General features: G+C 41.2%; 1 protein-coding gene across 1 annotated transcript in view; it reads right to left on the reverse strand.

Annotated features, from left to right (window-relative positions):
• The window catches only part of SLC9A9 (solute carrier family 9 member A9), a 511724-nt gene that overhangs the window by 191005 nt on the left and 298231 nt on the right, over positions 1–22488 (reverse strand). Inside the window, exons 10-11 of the mRNA XM_014852057.3 lie at positions 12724–12837; positions 11032–11143 (exon numbers count right to left, since the gene is read on the reverse strand). Of these exons, the coding sequence (XP_014707543.2) occupies positions 11032–11143; positions 12724–12837 (226 nt within the window). The remainder of the gene's footprint in view (positions 1–11031; positions 11144–12723; positions 12838–22488) is intronic.

Consider the following 22488-nt stretch of genomic DNA (forward strand, 5'->3'; position numbering starts at 1 on the left):
AGTGGGTACAGACCAGGGGTGCTGTTAACCATGCTACAATGTACAAGACAGCTCCCACAGAAAAGAATGATCTGGTCCAAAATGTCAAGTTGCTGGGGTTGAGAAACCCTAGGTTAGACAGTGGATTGTTCATTCCCATAGGAGCAATGTTACAAATGGTGATAATGTCCCACTGCAGAGGGCTATTTTGGCAAAGATGGCTATCTGTCCATCAGAACTTGTCCTTATCATCCATGGTATGCTCCCATAACTGCATAAACTGCATTTCCTGGCATCTCTTGCAGCTGCGTATAACCATATGGCTGGTTCTCACCAGTAAAATGAGAGCAGAAGTGATGCATGTCATTCCTGGGCCAAGGCCTTTAAGAAGCAGCTGTTCCTACCCCAGACTCTCCTTCCCCTTTCACCAGCTGGTTCTAAATCCTGAGGAACCGCTGTAGCAGAGGTTGGCAAACTTTAGCTACATCAGAATCACCTGGAGGACTTATTCAACCTCAGACTGCTTGGCTCCACTCCCAGAGCATCTGATTCAGTGGGTCTGTGGTGCGACCTAAGAATTTGCATTTCTGACAAGTTCGCAGGTGGTGCTGATACTGCTGATCCAGGGACCACACTTTTAGAACACTTGACTTAGGGAATTACGACTCCACAAGCGGAAGACGTCTGAGTCTCCATCTGGAGGAGAGGCGTTTCCCCTGCCCCCATGTTAATACTAACCCTGGCCTGTGACGTGAGCCTGAGAGGATTCACCACTGTGGTTCAACCACTGAATTTTGGGAGTCAGTGTGTTCCAGCAGCTTAGGCTTCGGAAGACTACTTCAGCCCTACCTCTGCCTACCCTTCCCACCCACATCTCTCTCCCCTGTGTGTCTCTGTAGAATCACTGAATACTTTTTGAACAGATGAGGACATAGGGGCTAGGAGGGATGGGGTGGCCAACTTACAGAGTAAATGGTGTGGCTGGTTATCAATCTGTGTTTCCTCTCTCGATTGAATATTTAATCCATCAAAAGATTAAAAATCATAGTTATCTTAAGAATCAGAGTTTTTGGGAAAGATGCAAAGAAGACAATTTTCTTCCCCCTTTCTAGACAGAAGATCCTTCTGAAGCAACGATTTGAAATAGATGTTTTGCCTTTTGCTTCTCCTCCCCAACTCTTTCTGTGCCTTTTCTCTCTCTCTTTCCCCAACATCACTAACATCACGTGCCCCCCCCCCCAGGCCTAGGCCACCCTAATCTAAAATGATCGGTTTTTGACTCTCCTGTAAGAACTCCCATTTCCTCACGCAGCCAAAATGAGCTTCCTGCCAGGAAGAAAACAATAGAAAACAATGGGAAGGAAGAAATCTGTTGAGGAAGGGGAGCACACAATCCTCCTGAAGGGCGTGCGTTTAAAGTACTTCTTAACATGCCTGCTCTCACGTTTACTTGCGGGATTTAAAACAGCTCCAGCGAGGTCCAGTGACATTTTTCAGGCACCGAGGGAAGTGAGTGGCGAGTGGGGCGGAGGGTCCTGTAAAGCGTGGGCGAGGTTGTCATTCACAGGCTGGGCACCTGCCCCGGTGTCTCCCTCTGCCCTCAGGTGGAACCACGGGTCTCTAGAAGTTCCCGTGCTTTTGGAAGAGCCGTCCAGGCAGTCATGGAGGCTGGGCAGTGGGCCTGCAACCCAACCCCACTCGTGGAGGTTTGGTCCGTCTGTGGAGGGCTTGGCTGCCCAAACAGCATTTGAACTTCCCCAATATATCAGGGCTAATAATGCTGATATGTCCTAAATTATTTAATGGCCCTATGGAAATTTAGCACAGGGCATTGTTTAATGTAACTGCTTCTTGCTCATTTGCACATATAACTTACTTGAGTCAATCTTATTGACTTCTTTTGAACTCTCTCCACAGAACCTGAGGGCAGAATTAGAGGGATTTGTGCCTGGCACAGACAGACTTATTTTTGGAACTTGGTTCACATGTGTTGATAGTTTTCTAAGGTTATGTCTACAAAATACCCAAACAAGCAAGCAATTAGTAGGCAAATTCAGGCAGAAAATGGGGAAAAATAATGCAGACCATTTGTTAGCCTCAGTGGACATGTTAATTTGGTTAAAACTATCAATCAGATAGTCGTGATATCTGTGACACTCTGGACAGCCTGAAAAACCAAAGCATACTTGGAAAATTCCTTAATTAAATGATAAAATTATTTATTTTTCTGTATCCTAGGACCATGTCATTGAAATATGGGAGAGGTGACAAGCATTCTGGATTGTCTCCCTTCATGACTCAGGGTCTCTCAGGGGCTGTCAAGCTCTTGTTGGCTGCACTCCCTCACTACATAGGATGATCAGGTCATCTATAAGGTCTTGCCACTTTCTCACACTCAGCAAATGTCTAAGTAGATAATGACATTTTGCACGTGTCAACATGTCCCAGAGAGGGCTACAATATATTTTCCTCATAAAAACTAGTGTTTAGTGTTACATTTCAATTCATCTATCAGTGCCAGGAGTAAGTCACTGACTAAAAGTAGAATATCAACAACTGTCCCTAAATGAAGGGCGGGGAGGAGCTTTGGTCTTGTCTTCCACTGATACGTCACTAGCCTTAGCATTGGCCTCAGACTGTGTCCTCGCCAGCTATTTGACAGTCAAATCTTTGGAGTGAAACCTCAGTCTGTGATAGGAGGTTATCCCGCGAGTAGTTGGGAGTTTGTGTTTCTGTGGAGCACTAATGGCGTCTCATCTGTGGGGTTAAAGGAAGTGATGGAAACTCCCCAGCCACTGCGTGTTTCCTGGGCGGCAGTCCCTGTGCTGGGCATTGTACATACACTTTCCAGTTGGGTTTCAACATTGCCCACCTAAGGTAAATATTACTGTTCCCATTTTACAGCCAAAGGAGCTAAGGTCTGGAGAGGGTTAACCACATTGCTCCACGGAGCACAGCCTGCCTCAAACCCTGGCTCCCTGCACTTCACCAAAACAGTAGCTCCTATTTAGAAAATACCGTGGTGTGCCAAATAGCAGAACCTAATTTGCTGCTTAAAAATGGAAGAGCCAGTAATTGTTATTGTCAATTTATTTTGCAGCTAAGTGAAGAATGATAATGTTTTGACCTAATAATACAACTCTATGGGGCTGGCCGCAGTTCTGAGCTAGTTCTTGGATGTTGTGAATTTATCATAATCACATAGACTTTCTCAGCGCTTGAAACGGTGAGAACTTAAGGGGGATCTGCACTTCACATGGGCCTACTATGCCTGTCCACTTTGTCACAGGAGTGCTGCTCATGGTTATTCATTATTCCAGATGACTTTTTCTGTGACTGCTTGACACACTGGTTAAAACATTGTCATGACTCATTTTCTGCATAAGCTGGTCAACCCTGTCCCATTTGAAGACCTCAGAAGATACACTCCAGTTGGTCATTTTGCTCACTAATGCCTGTCCCAGGCCACAGTGGGTACTACGTAAAAGAGAAGGGGGCTCGGTGGAAGTTCATCTCCTCTAACAGAGAAAGAGTGCTGAGCCTGTGCTGCCTTAGTGGATTATTGGTCTTGTCCTGGTAAGGAAGAGATAGTGGCCTAAGTAATTGCACAAGATGTGTCCAGGGCAGGAGGGGTATGTAGCACGGGAGGGTGAGAGAACTCTGGACTCTGGGTGAGGAGGCTGTGAAGAGGTAGGCCTGGCAAGAAATGCTTAACAGCATGATGGCATCATGTAGGCTGGCTTTCTCTCTGGAAGTAACAACAAGGGGAGAGAGAAGGAAAGAGTCCTGTTGCATAGGGGCCTCAGACTCTCAGACAACCCTTGTATATATGTTTAAAGAAGCCTTTTTCCTAGGCTGAAGTTAGGTTCAACCTGATTCTTGACTCAAATCACCTGGCTCATGTAAAAGTCCCAGTGATTTTAACGAGATCTCACGTTTTTAATTGGAAAACAAACGCAATCCCCAAACACAAGCAAGCAAAGCTTTGAAAAATATTCTCAGATCCAAATGCTGCTTCTGAGGAAGTGTTAACAATGTTTACTGCTATCAACAATCAGGGAAAGGTTTTTCAGCCAGAAGTGAGTAGGTGAAAGATATTTTCTTTCATTTAAAAAAGAAAAGGTTTTATTTGTTGATCTCTTTCCTTAAAATTCTTGTTGCTTAGCTCCCACTGGTGGAGCCAGGCAAGCTTGGTCCGAGAGCTGCCTCTGGGGCTGATTCTGGAACTGGAAATTCCCAGGGCTGATAAAACAGGAATGGATTGTTCAAAAGTGGCATTTTAGTGAAATGTACAATTTTAGTTGAGTAGGCAATGTTGTAGGTCATTCATTTATTTGCCTATTCATCCACCAATTATTTGTGGAATGCTACTCAGTTTCAAGTAGTGTGCTGGGTGCTGAGGTACAGAGGGAACCAAATAGATAAGCATTTGGCCTCATGCAGTTCCCGATCTATAGGGGCACACAGGCAACCAAACCAAAAATCGTGGTAGAATGTGCTGGGTACTAGGAGAGGAGAAGTATTGGGTGCTATGGAAACAGATGAGAGAGACCAACCAAGACTTGAGGGGTTACTAAGGTTTCCTACAGGAAGTGACGTCTAAGCCAAGATCTGAAGAAAAAAAGAATTAGCTGAATGAAAGAGTGAAGGCGAGTAGGTGTGGAAAGGGTTCTGGACAGAGGGAGAGGCTGAGTGAACAGAGGGAAGGACCTCAGCATGCTCAGGAACTGGAAGGAATTCAATAACTGGGTAGACGTTGCTATGCTGATCAGATGGCAAACGGAAAAACATGAGCAAGACTGGCATCCAGGAAGGTCGAAGGCAGAACAGAATGTGGTGGGAGGAATGGACTGAAGAGACAGGTTCAGAACAGAAACCATGAGTTGTGATGATGTTCTGGGATGTGCCTCTCCAACCTTCATGAGTGCAGGAATTACTGAGGGTCTCATTAGAAGACAGATTTGGAGTCAGTATTTCCAAGGAGCTCCCAAGTGATGCCAAAGCTGCTGGTCTGAGGACCATACTTTTGGGTATCAAAGATTAAGAGAGCAAGGAAGTATCCATTTTACATGGTGGCTGGTAATTGTTATAGGACAGTTCTGGTGGCTTAATGGAGTTCCATTAGCTTGGGTAGTCGTAGACACAGACTCTTGTTCCTAGCACTGCTAAAATAATGACCTTTGCTCTTCACTTTCATGAATTCCATTTACGTTTTCTTCCTGGCTGTCACTGATATGTCAGCTGGGTAAGGCCACTTTTGGGTCAAAGTCTCAAATTAGTTCTGACCATGGCCTGGTTGGTGGCTCATCAAAAAGACACTGAGAAAGGTGGTCTCTTACACCTCAGCAATTGCTCTTTAAATTGTCCTTCCATAGACACTGCTGTTCCATGAGCCACAGAACATACTGTTCCTCAAAGACTTGAATAATAATGGCAGTTTTTTCCACCATGGAGGAGAAAAAATGAATGCTAATGGAAAAATTTTCTTAAAGTTTTTCTTCCACGTCTTTCTCTTAGTCCTTTGGTGCTGGCAGCTACTTGAGTGCTGAGTGGCAGTGGGTGATCAAATCAGCGGCAAACCCTGGAGACACCGGGTGCTGTTGTCTTGATGGCTGTGTGAGCCCATGGATGACGTTTTACAGCATATCTGTACACTGTGCTCACAGTTTCCTGGTTAGAACTCTTCCTAGTTTATGCGATAGGACATTTCAATGTCTCTTCAAAGTGCAGAAGAAATGGGCAAATTGGAGGAGCATATTCTCTGACATATCGTCAGGCTCCTTCAACCTACCCAGGTGCTTCTGGGGCTCCCTCATGTCCAGATCCACGCAGCCGCTCTGCACAGAGGCTCTGTAGCCCAGGAGGGCACCGTCCCCAAGTCACAGTGATTTTAGGAAAGCTGCCAGGGCTCAACTGGGCTTGGCATTTCCCCTCCTTCCAGCAACTCCTGGCTCTTGTTTAGTTTTAAATTAAATAAAAATTGCAGCACATGGGTTTGAATTAAAACAAGAGGCCTGATCTTTGTAATATGCACCACACCAATGGGAAAACTCATTTGTGCGGAGCACATCTCCTCCTGGAATTTAAACTACAGAGCTCTGCCTCCCCGCTTTCACGGGAACTGAGAGCCGGGGTGGGGCAGCTCCCTCCTGCCATTAACCAGGGCTGTGCTCAGAGCAACAGAAGCTGTTTCAGGGGAGCTCAGCGTTCCTCTTAAGCCCTTTGTGCCCGGTGACACATGATACACCGGAGCAGTTCCCAACTCTGGCCTTGAATTTAAAGAAGGTCTTAAAACTGTCTCAGGGCTAACTTCCCATTGACTCTTCACTGCAACCTAGCTACCAAAAACAGAATTTGCATTATTAAAAACTTCTTAGGACAGAGAAGACAGAGAGACCACTACTCCTGACCTCAAGACCCTTCCACATTTTCAGGTTCCAAGGCTTCGTGTGTGTAGATTACCGGTCCATACAAAATGAATGGAGTAGGGTCTGTGCTAGGTGAGAAATTCGATCTGGGTCCTGAAAGTTGCTTCACTAAGTTTAATTGGTTTTAGAGGCAAAAGGTGGAGGCAGGGGCAGAGGGTGGGGGCGGTGGCAGTGGGGCCATCCGTGAACAATGCGAGCTTTACTCAAAAACACTGAAGAACCAGAGCCGTCCGCCCAGCTCCCAGCGCTGATTCAGTGCTCAGGCCAGGCCTGCTCACTGCCTGGAGATGAGTTCCAAGCAGCTGCGTCCCTTCACAAACTTTCACCCCCCGGTGCATCCAGATTTGGAGACAGGTCTGATTCAGGTTTTGTGAGGCCTAAAAAACTTACAGATTTTGGGGGACCTCTTTAAGAAAAATAATACAAAAAATATCTTTTACAAACCTCATACACCATCAGAACACACCGCTAGGGCTCCTCTTGGGATTCGGGAAGGGGCCCCTGTAGGGGAGGGAGCCTGAAGCTTAAGTGTCATTAACTTTACTAGTGAATCCACTTATGCTTGGAAGGCATCAGCAGCTCTTCTGTCCAGTGCCAAAAGGGCTTGCATAAAGGGAGAGCAAAGATGATGGAAAAGGATTGATCAAGTGGTAGGTGTAATTGACTAAGATAGAAAGTTCTGGTTCTTATTCGACTGACCTTTGAACCACCTGAGGTGCACAGTCTTAGTGAACTGAGCTTTGGCCAAAGTCTAGTTCTCTCTCTTAGGCTGCAAGCCTCTTAAAAGCAGGGCCCCCATCTTTGTCTTTTTCACCCAAATACCTACCTAAGAGAGTGTGTCAATGAATGTCTGCTGAATGAACAGCTAGATGACTGTGCATGAGTGAATGTGTAAATAAACTCACACTCCCATTTTAGATAGAGGGTCATGATTGTTTACCTTCTCTGAAGGACTCTGAAACACGTTTTGAGCTAAGTAGAGAAAGGCTCCATCTAAATTTATTGTGAAGCATGGACAACTAGATTCCGCCAGGGAGCTACTGAGGTCATCCTTCTTAGTGGATGGCCAAAGCCCCTCCAGGCATAATCAAGAACATTAGACTATATTATAAAGCAAATATTCTTTAAAGGGACTGGCTTTTTCTTCTGGTTTCAGCAGGTGTTTTTCTCATACACCCAGAAAAGGCTAGACAGGGTGTTATTTGATCTGCTTCCTCATCTCCTCCTCTGGCTTATGTTACCTTAAGTTGGCCTTTTAAATTCTTTATTTCCTGCCAAATACATTTAAAATTTTAGGTCCCAAGTGTGGTACAGCTTATCAGAATTCATGTAGGAAAACAAAGCTGAGTCTGGAGCGTTCTCTTGTAGAAAAATACTGCCCTGCATGTGGTGAACTCATCTGATCCTTCCCACACTGTGATGGGGGTCAGTGGGTGCAGTGGAGAACCTGAACCGCTGGCTGGGAGGGGTGTGGCCCAGATGTTGGTTTGCTGTGAACTGGATGGGGGTTGGGTTTGCATGAGGGACCTGTTAGACATGCTAGGATTGGCCTGGGTTAACAAGGGCATGGTTTTGATTTAACTTGTGTTTTCATGACCTTGAGGGTAAATCTGAAGTAGTGTTATGTGGGTGAGAAGGCTCTAAATTCAAAGTCAAGAGGCTTGGGTTCAAGTCTCAATATTATCTCTAATTCGTTGTGAGATTGTGAGCAAGATACCCAACCTCTCCATGTCTCTCTTTTTTAATTTGCAAAAAGAGACCAATAATGCTTATCCTACCTTGGCCTGGCTGTGAGTCTCTAAACATTGCTCATGAAAGGTCTTAGGTGGAAAGTGACTTTTGAGTTGAACATCTATGATTCTCCTATGTAATCATATAAGATTGCAAGCTCCTCATTTTACAGCTAAGAAGACAGCTTTTTAGTGGAAAATCCAATGTTCTTTCCATCATACCGGAGACTATCATCAATATTGTTATTTCATAATAAAAATGGCATTAAAAATATAAGGAAGTAACCCAATCCCTTTGTTGTTAGATTCATTTCAATGTGAAAAGTGAACAAAACAAAAATCCAGTCAAACTTATAAAAACAAGCCCACTTTGGCCCAAGATGACTGAAATCCTTGAGGTCAAGCTGCTGAACTGCTGACAGTGACTGGCTCAATGTCTGGCAGATGACATGAATGCTAAGTATGGAAGATAAGGGATGTTGTTCTCTGGATGTCAGAATCGAATGTATGTAGGTATCCTGAAAATTTAGCATGATGGTCTGTTTTTTTTTTTTTAAAGATTTTAATTTTTTTTCCTTTTTCTCCCCAAAGCCCCCCAGTACATAGTTGTATATTCTTCATTGTGGGTCCTTCTAGTTGTGGCATGTGGGACGCTGCCTCAGCATGGTTCGATGAGCAGTGCCGTGTCCGCACCCAGGATTCGAACCAATGAAACACTGGGCCGCCTGCAGCAGAGCGCGCAAACTTAACCACTCGGCCACGGGGCCAGCCCCTAGCATGATGGTCTTTTTAATGATAGGAACTAGCTGATTGGCATTCCCCCAAATGAAACTAATAATGTCAACCTCACTAATATGATGGGGTTTTTGTGTTCCTTCTAGAAGGTGAAAATGCTTTAGAACAGGGCCAAATAGTAAATATTTTAGGTTTTGTGGACTATACGGTTTCTGTTCCAACAACTCAACCCTGCCTTTTTAGTGTAAGAGCAGCCACAGACAATATGTAAACAAACGGGTGTAGCCATGTTCCAACTTTATTCACAAAATTGGCGCAGGCTAGACTTGGTTCAAAGGCCACAGTTTGCTGACTCCCTGCTTTGGAATATCATAAAGATATTACCAAATTCTGGGCCTCCTCATGCCCCCTGGCCATACGCACCGTATTGCTGGCCTCAGTTGTTAATGCAGCTCTAATCCCACAGCTAAGCAAACACAGATGGTGCGAGACTCTGGAGAAGCCATCAAGCCAGGTGGCCATTTGGGCAGACACTTCACATCCCAACATGGCTGTCTAAAACCTTACGCTTTCCTCAATGTACTCTTTGTGAAATAAAGCATTGTTTAAAATATAACACGCAAGTTTAAAAAATAAGCCACTATTCTCCAGAGTAAAACTACTGATGTTTTGACGGAAAAGAAGGAAAAGTACTTTCCAGCTCCCAGAAATGCTTTGCAAAAATGCAACCCAATGCTGACTTCCTATTTATAAGTGATCCAACTTGCCCTTTGCTTTCTCTTAATAGAATTCAACTCATTGCCAAGGTTCATCGCTGTTCTAAGTCAAAGATCGCCTGTCAGTCCTGCTGAACCTCTTTATGATGCTCCCTCGCTCTAGCTCGTCTGGAAATGGAGGCAAGCACTGTCAGAGGCCTACAGAAGGGCAGTTTTTGATTCTGGATCTCCATTTCCCCTTACTTGGTTAAACTACTCATTCTCAGCCCAGGAGCTGCCACCTTTTACTGGGTGGCACAGGCTAGAATGGAACTGAAGGTGAAACAAGCCTTTTATTCCTAGTACTAGTTCTAAGAATGTGGATTTGGAAAAACTGGGTTGGATTTGAGGTGGAGTCACAGACCTGGATTCAGGAATGCTTTGGTCCCTGGCCAAGTCACTTAATCTCTTTAGGATTCTGAACCTCAGTTTCTCGATCTAAAAAATGGGTTAATATCTGCTCCATAGGATTGATCTGTAGTAAGTGGCAGATAGTAGATATTCAATAAATGATAGTTTCTCTCACTTCTTCCATATCCCATTGAATACCCAAAATTTTGTTTGCTCTATTCTGAGAGCAGTGTTTCTGTTGGTTTGTCTTACTCTCATGTATCTAATGCACTGCCTCTGAGTGTAAGGTAAGTGTGTACACTCAGAGCAGGCGTGTGAGGGGAAAGATCTCCAAATAAGGACAGCGATGGTAGGAAAACTGATGGAACAGAAAGAAACCACAATGCCCAGAGTAATTCAGGGTCAGGGAGTTCATTTGGTTTATTTTCTTCTGGAAAAAGGAGCCCTCAGGTGTGGCTGAAGCAAGTAGAACACAAGCTTCTTGAGGGCAGGGACCTTGTTGGTTTCATCCACCCGTGCCCAGAACTGCTCTGAGCACCTGGTGAGTGTGCAGTTAATACTTGTGTTCTCCACTAATAACTGAGAATACTTAGATATGATTTGCTTTTGTATTGACCGTGAGAAGTTCCTGGAGCTTTGCACAGGGAGGGAACAGGGATTCCAAGGAGAAGGGATTCCAACGGACGAGCATGGCACCATTTGCAAACTATTTACCTTCAAGTATGCAATTTGTGAAAGGATCACGCAAATCGCCTGATAGAAACACTGATCTGAAATAGGTCAGAAGGGAGTCCAATACCTACTCTAGGTCAGTTTCTGGCAGATGTTGTACCTCGAGGCTATCCCAACAAGATTCCCTTTAATTTCATTTTCCTTCTGGAAAGAGAAATCCCACTGTTGCTCAGAACTCAGGGAGTATCAGCACGGTGCTGGGTACAATGGGGTAAAGAGAAGTTATGCTTCCCCAGAAGGTCTCTAAGTCTCCTTGTGGTTTTCCATGTACTGTGAAAATGTGAGAAGCCGGCAGCACTAACACAAATGTAGTTCACATACCTGAAAACATCATCATGTGCTGGAAGTTCCAGGGGATCTTGTGTTTTCGGCCCAGATTCAGGAGGAAGGAGAGGGGATATATGTTGCAGGCCCTGGCAACAAAAATTGCCAGCTGTAGATAAGCAAGGGAAACATTGAGGAAAATGTTGCTGCAATGAGGGTACAAGTCCTTGAACTTTAAATATTATGCCTTTAAGCTTCTCTATATTATGACCCAGAAAACAGGAGTAAACATGTCAGTACATGTATGTCCAACTTGCTTCCAAAATTCATCTTTCAATGTCAATGCCTTTCCAGAAATAATAAGAGAACTCTGCCTTTCTTTGAATATATAGTTGGGTTAAAATTGTTAACCCAATGCCGTTTCAATCACTGTAACTTTTCTCATCGCATTTGTGTTGCTGATGACTGACTACGCTCCATTCTGCCGCTAAGTGTAAGCAGAGGGGACTGGGCGGCTGCTGCGCCATCCTCTCGCGCAGCACTTTGGGAAGGATAAATGTGTGTCTGCTCACGATTACCATCTGACTCCCCGTCAGTTTGTACTCCCTCTATCTAGCAAGCTTCACTTATTTTTTTCTTTTAGTTCATTTTAAGAGGAATTGCCTGTCTAAATGTATAATACAACTACTGCTTTAAGAGGCATTTTACTAAATCCAAGCTTTACTGGTTAAAATCTACGAAAATATTGGTGGTAGTCATCTCTCCCCTTTTGCTGTCTTGGACTCCTTCCCTGACAGGCTGTCTATGCTAGTTTGCCCTCAAATGCGATGAAGCGATTTGGGAAGAGGATTCTAAGATCCAGATTTTGGATGAAATTTGAGGGTCTGGCTGAAAGCTCAGTGAAAAGAGAGCAGGAGGCGAATGCAGGTGCTTGTGGGAACAGGGCTTAAGGAGAGGGCTCAGCTCTCCCGGCCGTTGAGATCACGTGCCTGTGATCTGAGGGGGCACCTGCCCATTTTCCAAGTGAAAAGAAGGTCAACAGCTGCTGACTGTCCTTGGGGACATCCTCAGTGGCTCAGTAGCCTTTCAGACAGACATCCATTGCCACTGGGAATGCCTGTACCTCAGGCCTAGAGCTGGAAAAGTCCTCTGCATGGAAGTGAGGCCTCGATTTTATCTGTCCTCTTACTTATAGGAAAGGGGCTAACTTATTAAAATAATCTTACATGTGCACAATGCTTAAGATATTCAAAGCCCATCCATCATGCTAATTTCATTTGATTTTTACTCTGTCCATGCTGTTTTCAAAGTCCTCCCTGGAAAACAGATTTTACTATTTTGTAATGAAAACATTTCTAAAGCTTAATAATCCTGGCTGTGTTCTGATACACCCTAATGCAGACTAAATATATTTCTTTATACAGAGTAGATTGACATAATTTTTATGTAAATAGTTCATAATTTAGTTAAACATATTTTGAATATTCAAAAAATGTCATTCTCCTTTAGTTTTCCCCCTTTATTTCTCTCAATATTTTCCGAACTCCTACCTGAACCATAAGCATTTAATAAAGGCTCCAATTTCCTAGGATGCTTTTCTCCGCTAACTAGAAATCACATATTAGCCTTGAATTTGAGCGTTGCAGCAAACCTGAGGAAATTACTTTAACAATTTAACAGAACAATCAGTAAAAGTCAGTAGTTTGTTCTCTTCCGTCATCACCCCATATTCTGTATTTCAAAGGATACAAAGGCCCCGAGTATAAACAAAGCATTAAAGATGTGATTCTGGAACGTGAACAGCGCCAGGCCCATGTAACAGAAGATGACATTCTCAGCCAAGAAGTTCATGAACTCAAACAACTGAAAACAAAACAGAAACAAAAGTTATTAATTATGATTCAGGTTTGAGTCCACTTAATATCTTGTAACTGTATTTGGTCACTGGGTGATCCTCCTTTATCTGGGAAGGCAGCCCTTTGGCCTTGTGTTCAGCCTCTGGAGGGCGCAGGGACCCCTGCCTATCCTGTCAGGCCAGCTGACTCTCCCTTGGCTCTTTACCCAGTGACAGATGCCACAGCCATGTCAACATCCCATCCTCCTTTCCAACCACAAGGCTGCCAGAGATACCCTGGGTGATATTAACCAGCAGGATCCTCCATGGAACAATTCCTACGAGGATGAGAGAACACTCCCTGTTCTAGAAACCGAAGCTGTGTGATTTGCTCCAGGTGTACTGGAGTAAATGAAGCAAAGGTCGTTTGGCCCCTCCTCACATCACCTAGCAGGTGCACTTGGTTTCCTAGGCCCTGAAGAACTAAATTGAAAAAAAAAGCTCTAGCTAAATTACTTTCCTCAGGCAGGAAGCAGGGACAAACCTGGAAAGCTTGGAAACTGGGAACAAGGATGAATGTCGATTATATTTCAGCATCAGAATGACCAGTATGTTTCAAACCCTAGACAACGAGACTCATTAAATTGACTGATGTAGGTATATCCATTAAATGTCTACAATTCTAGCTGGTGAAAAGAAAATGATTAATCCCAGGGATCAGCTTATGCAGCAAGAACACAATAGATACATCAAATCCAGTCAGAGGAATGGAGTAATAACATGCTATGCTGAGGGATGCTCCCAGAGTCGTTCTTAGTCCATTAACTAAACAATTTAAGTTGAACATGAAAAACGTCCTCCAACTTCCCGATTAGAAGTGAGAGGGAAATGTGTCCGGGGCCACAACGAAGGCAGAGTTGGAAGAGGCTTTAGTTTATGTTCCCGACTTTTCATCTGGAAGTTTCTGAAACTTCACTCCCAAACCTACATAAATCACCATGGTAGGTGAACGTCCCGGGAGGCATTTCTCTTGACTTTTTAAGGACTCATTATTTTTTCATGTAATGTATTTAGAGCCCCACAAATAATGCCCAATGCCTATTCACTGACAGTTGACAGAAAGAAAAGCAGAGCCTTGTCGGAAACACTATTTTAAACCAGTAACAGTAAGAAAGGATTAAAAAAGTCGTAGCTCCTTTGGTACAAGATGGTCTTTCTGCAGTGGCAGTGATCACCAGTTATCCTGAGCACACATTTTACATTCTAGGCCATCTCATCTACACAAACACCCAAAGAACCACGGAAAACTTGAAAACATGGGGGCACATACAGGGGACGGGCAACACTTTTCTACCTCATTATATGTTTGCTTTTTCAAAAAGCGAAATTTGGCTACTGTCTTAATCTGCTCGGGTTTCCATAACGAAATACCATAGGCTGGGTGGCTTAAACAGCAGAAATTTATTTCTCATGGCTCTGGAGGCTGGAAGTCCAAGATCAAGGTGCTGGCTGAGTGGGTTCTGGTGAGGACCCTCTTCTGGTCTGCAAATAGCAGCCTACTTGCTGTATGCTCACGTGGTGGAGAGACAGATCATCTCTCTTGCGTCTCTTTTTATAAAGGCACTAATCCCATTCATGAGGGTTCCACCCTCAGCACCTAATTCCCTCCCAAAGGCCCCACCTCCAAATACCATCACACTGGGGGTTAGGGCTTCAATATATGAACTTGCAGGGGAGGGCACAAACGTTCAGTCCATAGCAGCCATGCAGTTTCTAACGCTAATGAATGCATGCCAAGGTTAAATTCACAGGGCCTCTCCTCCCATACCCATCCAAAGCATATTTTACTCTAGAGGTGACATTTTGCCATCTAGGATCCACTCAGCCTCTTCTTGGAGGCTACACCCCAATTTCCCTCTGGAGCCCACCTCCTTCCCTACTCTCAGCCCATGGGTTGACTCCTCCATAACTCAGACATGGAATATGTGATTTAGGACTAAATCACTCAAATCAATGACTTTCTTCAGCCTAAGTGTTGGTTCAGAAATAGGTGCGACACACTAGGAGCCAAAGAAATACAACAAGGCCTTTGCAAACAATGCTGGGACAAAGACCTCCACCTTTTCACTGTATGAGACATCAGAAGGGTGCAGCTGGGGAGCTGCTGCTAGCCATCTGTGGTCACGGGGGAGGTGGCTGGCTGTTGGAGAGAGAAGCCACGCCTTGATGACGCTGTTTTCACCTTTTGTGTCAAATCCCTCCCAAAGCAAAATCTACCCTCTGACTTTTGAATTAAAGAGACCAAGAAACCATTTTTCGATTTGAGGCTGGGTGTCTATCATTTAAAATGATACATACTCATTTATAGTCCTGCCCCACTTTAAAAAAAGACAGAACAAAATACCTCTTCTGACCAAATGTAGATTATAAACAAAAGGGTGTGCAGTCAACCTGTTGACCTTTTTCAGATGGCAAGAAAGTCTGTTACTCCTGCCCACCACTACCCAATTTTAATCTATACCTCACCTTAAAGGGAGAAGAAAAGTCTATGGGGAAAGTCTGGGTTTTTCCTGCTGGTTGTTGAGATGTGATGGGACTTTATCCTGTGCATTTGCCATGGGGACCTGTTCAATATTTGTTGTAGAGATCTGCTTCCTTTGCATACCCAGATTTTTAACTTGGTTTAGTCACTCAGTTTATTGAAATCGAACACTGACCAAAATTACAAGTAACTTTACAAACACGTGGTACAAAGGTTCCATTTTCCATTTAGGTCCATTTTCAGACCTGTTCTTTGTTCCTATTGTCATCTATTCCTGCACCAGTACCACATTCTTTTTAACTGATGCAGATCCGTAATACACTGTAATATGTCATGGATCTAGACTGTTCCCATACTCCATCTTCAGAATTTTTCTGGTTATTTTTGCACGCTTATAAATGTTTTTATTGAAGCATAATCACCCAGAAAAGTGTATGAATCATAATTTAAAATTTAGGAGTAGAAAGGGGATATTCCCAGCACCCTAGAATTCCTCCTGTTCCCCTTCCCAGTTTTACCTTCATGCCCCAATGCGACTACTATTAGCACTTCTAGCATCACAAATTTGCTTTCCTTGTTTTTCAGTTTTATATGAATGGAATTGGACAACATGTTCTCTTTTGTATTTGTCATCTTTTAGTCAACATTGTGTTTGTGAGATTCTTCATGTCGTTGTATGCGGAAGTCATTCATTTTGTTTTTCATTATACGAATATATCACAACTTATTTATTCATTCTACTATTGATAGGCATTTGGGTTGTTTCCAGTTTGGGGCTATGATGAATTTTGCTGCTATAAATATGTTTGGATTTCTGTAGAATTCTTGGGACATAATGCCAATCAGTTTTCCAAAAACGGTCGTTCCAGTTTGCATTCCCGTCAGCAGTTCCAGTAGCTTCACAATTTGCCAATACTTGGTTTTGTTGCCGTTTTTCAAATTCACACTTTTTGCCTCTTGACATTGCCATTTGAATTTGGGAAGCAGCTTGGCAATTTCCACAAAAAGTACCTGCTGGCATTTTAGTTGGAATTGCATTGAATTTATAGATAATTTGGATAGAATGCACATCGTTATAGTATTGAAACTTTGAATCCATGAACATCATATATATCCTTACAACTAGTTTTGTTTCCTTTAATTTCTCCCAGTAATTTTGGTATAAAGATTTTGCACATTTTTTTGTCAATTTTATTCCTAGATATTGATGTTCTTTGTTGCTATTGTAAATAGTACACTTTTCAAGTTTCATTTTCTAATTGTTTATAGCTAGATACACATATATAATTGATTTTTTAAATTGATCTTGCATTCAGGGCCTTACTAAATTGATTTAATACTTCTCATAGTTTATCAGTAGATTCTTTTGGATTTTCACAATTATGTTGTTTTCAAATAGTTTTGTTCTTTTCTTTCTAGTCATTATACATTTTTGCATCTTTTTCTCATTACACTTGTTAAGACCTCCAGCACAGTGCGGAGTAGAAGTGGCGTTAGGGGTATCTTTGTCTTATTTCCAGTCTCAAAGGAAAAACTTTCAATACATCTCTACTAAATTTACAGGAACTCTTTAACAGATTAAAGAAGTTACTTTCTATTCCTAGTCTACTAGGAACAGATATTAAAAAAAAAAAACAACAAGAATGCATTGATTTTTATCAAATGCTTTTTTTCTCCTATTAAGATGATCATATGGTATTTTTTCTTTCATTCTCTTAATGTAGTTAATTACATTAGTTGATTTCCAAATGTTAAAACTGTCTTGTGTTCCAGCAATAAACCCTGCTTGGTCATGATGTATTATCCGTTTTTATACACCACTGGATTTAATTTGCTAATATTGTGTTTAGGGTTTTTGTGACTATATCATGGAGGACTGGCTTTTAATTCTCTTTTCTTGTGTAGTCTTTACTGGGTTGTATTGTTAAAGTTATTCAAGTTTCAAACAACAAGTTTCTGTTCTCTTCCTTAAATGCTTAGAAGAATTTTGGGCTTGGAGATTTCTTTGTAGGAAGATTTTTAACTACAGATACAATGAATAGATATAGGATCAGTCAGATTTTATACTTATTTCTGCATAGTTTTAATAAGTTATGTTTGTCATTCCATCTAAATTTTCATATTTACTGCTTGACAATTGTTAACATCTTCAATATCTTAGTATTTGTAGTTATGTCTTTCCCCTCTAACATTGGTAATTTGTGTCTTTTCTTCCTGATAAATCTCCTTAGAGAGTTATCAATTTTATGAGTGTTTCCAAGAAACACCTTTGGGGGCTGGCCCCTCGGCTGAGTGATTAAATTCATGTGCTCCACTTCGGTGGCCGGGGTTCCACCGGTTTGGATCCTGGGCGAGGACGTGGCACGCTCATCAGGCCATGCTGAGGCGGGGTCCCACATAGCACAACCAGAAGGGCCTACGACTAGAATGTACAACTATGTACTGGGGGGCTTTGGGGAGAAAGAAAAGAAAAAAAAAAAGAAGATTGGCAACAGATGTTAGCTCAGGTGCCAGTCTTTAAAAAAAAAAGTTGGCTAATTTGGGAAAAAATAACCCAAACTAAAAATGGGTTCCTAACTCACTCCTTATATCCAAATAAATTCCAGAGGAATCAAGTTAAATGGAAACCAAAACCCACCTATGAATGCATTCAAGAAACTACCAATAATTTTGTATATAATTTTTCAATCAGGAAATTTTATAATAATTGTTTCTATTAGCAAAAACCTGGAAACAAATATCCATGATATAAGAAATGGCTAAATAGATTATAATACATTCATAGGATACATTTTACGGAGTTCTATATGTGTTGAAATACAGCAATTTCTAAGATCCATTGTTAAATATTAAAAAGTAAGTTGAAGAAATAAATGATGCATTTGTGTATGTATAAATTCATTTGAGTATATTAATATAAAAATACACTCATAATTTCGCTTCATTTTATGAACATTTGTATTAACTTTTTTTACAATGAAACTGTGTTACTCTCATCATTTAATGAATTAGATTAAATTAGAACAAAAATTTTAGCATGAAAAATTTTCCAAATGTTTTCTTCCTTTAGCCTTATTTGAGGAACAACGCTTCATCTTTCTATTTTCAGAGTTATCAAACATTCTTACCTATTACTAGCATTTTTCTTATTTCATTTAAAAATTGTTTTTGAGTGCAGAAAAATGCAAACAACAGCAACAGAAGCACTCATCTTTTTGTGAAACATCTTTCTCAGTGCTCTCTTTATTCATAGATCTGTAGATGCACAGACAACATGCAGAATGTCACGTTAATCTGACCACATTTTTCATATAACTTACTTTAATTAACTCAATAATATTTTATAAACCTCTTTCCATGGCAATAAATTTGAATCTCCTAAACAATTTTTAATGGTGCCACAATATCCCTTGGTATTTTCCTACCAAATTTTCTTTTACTGTACCCACTGTTATCCATTTTTAGACATTTGGCTATTTCCAGATCGTTCCCTTATAAACAATGTTGTACTGAGCATCCTTGTATTAAGATTTCTCCCCAGCTGAATGAATAGTCCTTTGGTAAAATTCCCAGAGATGGGTTCCTTCTGTTAAAGGGTGTACATTAATTTTTCTTTTTCAACATACTACCAGTCTACCAGTCTGCCCTTCAGAAAGAATAAACCAATTTGCATCTCTAATAATGATACAGAGGGTGCCTTTTTCCCCACACTCTCACCAAAATTAGTTTTTATCAATTTTTAAAAACCTTTGACAATCTGATAGACTCATTTATTTTAAATTGTAGATGGTTGTTAGCATTTTAAAAAAGGCTCTCTTCTTAGCAATGCAGGCGCACTGATTAGAACTCCTTTGGCTATTTATATCATGTAATAACATTCCTCTGAATGAACAGCCTTCATAATAATTTCCTTCTTGGGGCATTTAATGAAAATGTGTGGGTGAATTCAATTTTGTTTCACATGCAAAAATCTCCTGAAGACGTGTTTCAAAAGGAGAATCTACAGTCAGACCAGGCTGACGGAAGCAACCAACTTGACAATTAGAACTTCATTGCCTGAGTCTGGCCGGAAGTAGTCAATTAGTGAGGGAATAGACTTATTGGTCAATTTTGGGGAAAAAAAAGAAAAAGAAAGAAACTCCACCCCAAACTAATCTTAATAACAGTAACAACAATCAATGTCAAACTAGTCGATTCAGTGTTCAATATGAATAACCTTAAATCTACTTCCCCACACACGGTCAATGAAAAATGACTTGATTCAACATTTTATTTATCCAGTACAGTAAACAACATTTTTTTTTCCCATTAATTCACAGTTTGTGAGACTTTGGAGAGGATCGAGCTTTCAAGTAATCTTTGCTTAGTAAAGCTTTTCTTCAGGAAAAAAAGCGCAACTTAATAGTGGAAAGAAGACCAGGGAAATATTTAAGCTGCATCAGAGGACAATCTGTGTTTAAAAACACTGAAACTTCATGGCAACCATTCATATGTTAATTAAACAACTTAATCTGGTCAGCAAACCATGTTCTCCAATGACTTAGATACTATGTTTTTTAGTCTGAGTTGTTTATTCTACTTACTAGAAAGTAAAAAGTTATATCTATTTTATAAAATGGTTATCATTCATTCTGATTGACTTTTTCTCCTATTTGTAAAAGAATGAAAATTTACCATATTACTATGGTTCATGTAGAGAAATATTACAGCAGTTCCCAATACACTGCTTGACTAACATAATTAAATTCACATGACTTCCTCAACATGGTTTTAATTTGGCTTAGTATAGTTTGACACAATCTACTGATTTTCATCCACTTGTCTAAGTAACGCACTGAAATTCATTTTAACTGGGATGTTAAAGAACCTACAAAACTATAATAAAAGTGAAAGAAACGGAAGAACTAAAAATATTCTTTTATTTTCTCCATAATTTTGTCACAGGGTTAATTTTTTGTTTATAAAATTTGTCTTGATTCCTAACTGAGAGCTATCTTTAGAGGTTATCTCAGATTTCATTTATTGTATGCTATTGAGTATATCTATAATTATTTTGAACAAACTGGAGTATAAGTGTATAACTTTTATTCCTGTGTTGGGGGATTTACAAATAAACATTACAATATATTCTATTGAAATAATAAACTTTTGCTCCTGGGATTCTAATATTTGCTGAGTCCTAAGTCCTGAGGAAATTTGTTCAAGGTGAGCCCAATAATTCCTATGGGTTCTAGAGGTAGCATAGGAGAGGAATTGTAGCAAAACCTGTGCTCGTTACCACTAGGACAGAAATGATCCAGGGCGTGTAGCCTCCCCTACAGAGCTGGACATCTACAGTTACGTACAGGAGCGAGTGCAATCCTTTGAGATCCTTTTAGATTTAGGACATTGTAATATCAGTATTACTGCTTTCAAAATAGTAATAATGTTAATGGGACTCATTTTTTTCAGGACTTAAATTGTGCTGGGGATGTGTCAAGGACTTTTATTTACTTTTAAGAATTTTAACAATTTATGCGATGATGACAAACTCACAAATGGATAGTATTATTTCCATTTTACAGTTGGGAAGCGGTATTAATGCACTTGCCCACATAAGACACAAGAAAGGGAAGAATCAAGTCATCCTGAGTCATCAAGACCCACTCTTCCGCCAGATGAGGCTGCCTGCCCTTTACACAAGATTCAGGTTCAGCGGCAGCATCATGTTTGTTAACAGTAGTATTGGTGAATATTTGCAATACTTTCGAGCTTCCAAAGCATATTTTCATACATACATCTTGTTTCATCATCAGAGCAACTCAGGGCTTGGTAAGGAACATATCTGTGACTCTGGCCACATTTTTTTCAAGGAAAGAAACCCAAGAGGTAAATTCCTTTCTACCCAACCAGGAGAAGAACTGGGGGAGTGACTTGAGGTGGAGGATGCGTATCCTCTCTCAATATCTCTTATCACTCACTCACCCAAGCCGATCCCCCAATCCTCCCTTGCCCCTAAAAACAAAAGTGAAAACAAAGCTCTGGATCACATTTGTAGCTTGAAGACAAATATCCTTCTCAGTCATCCCCTTTCCAGCCCATTTTCCCCTCAGAGAAATTCTGGACTTTGCACTGTGCCCTATAGTACCATGATAATGATTATATAGTATAGTTTTATATATATAATATATATATTATGCATATAGATTTATATATATATATATATATATATACACACACTAAAATAAGACGAACTTTCTGAAGTGTTGATGTTCTGTCTCGGCCCCACCTGCGGGAGGTGGGCCCCAAATCCAAGATCAGATTCTTCAAGTTTAGGCCTAGACAGGCCCTGAAGGAGAGGAGGGGCACCACTTCGGTCTTCAGAGACCTGCTGCTTTGTCACACATTTCTTTGAGAATTCTGGAGTTCCCTGTGCCTCCCGGCTGCTACCCAGCCCTCTCTCATTCCCTGAATTTCTTGTCTTCTTTTAAGCCTAATTTGACTTTTTAAAAACGTGAGAATTTCAAAAGCACAGCCTATAAAAACACAACAAAACACATTTTAGGAAGATGAATAGGCATCGTTAAGTAAGTAAAGTTAATATAGGAAATAAATGTAGTTACAGTTACAAGGAATTGAGCTTCATGAAACTGAGTAAATACTATAGCCAGATTTTCTTGAAATCCTTGAGCTTATAACTTAAGGGGAAAATTATTTTCTATGAATTTGCTAAATTACTTTAGCCAATAAACACTGATAATAGTGTTCTTATTTCTGGAGGTTTTCCAATTTTGATTCTTCCTTTTTTTTTCAGCTGTTAAAGTAAAAGTCAGTACAGGGTTTTCTAAGGTTGCATGTAAGTTAATATACTCTTAAGTTAAGAACTGTCTTGGGGCCAGAACCCGTGGCCGAGTGGTTGAGTTCTCGTGCTCCACTGCAGGCGGCCCAGTGTTTCGTCGGTTCGAATCCTGGGCGCAGACATGGCACCACTCGTCCAGCCACGCTGAGGCGGCGTCCCACATGCCACAACTAGAAGAACCCACAACTAAGAATATACAACTATGTACTGGGGGGCTTTGGGGAGAAAAAGGAAAAAAACAAAATCTTTAAAAAAAAAAAAGAATTGTCTCTCAAGGGGTCGGCCCAGTGGTGCAGTGGT

The sequence above is a fragment of the Equus asinus genome, chromosome 21, assembly GCF_041296235.1.
Source record: "Equus asinus isolate D_3611 breed Donkey chromosome 21, EquAss-T2T_v2, whole genome shotgun sequence".
NCBI classification, from domain to species: Eukaryota; Metazoa; Chordata; class Mammalia; order Perissodactyla; family Equidae; genus Equus; species Equus asinus.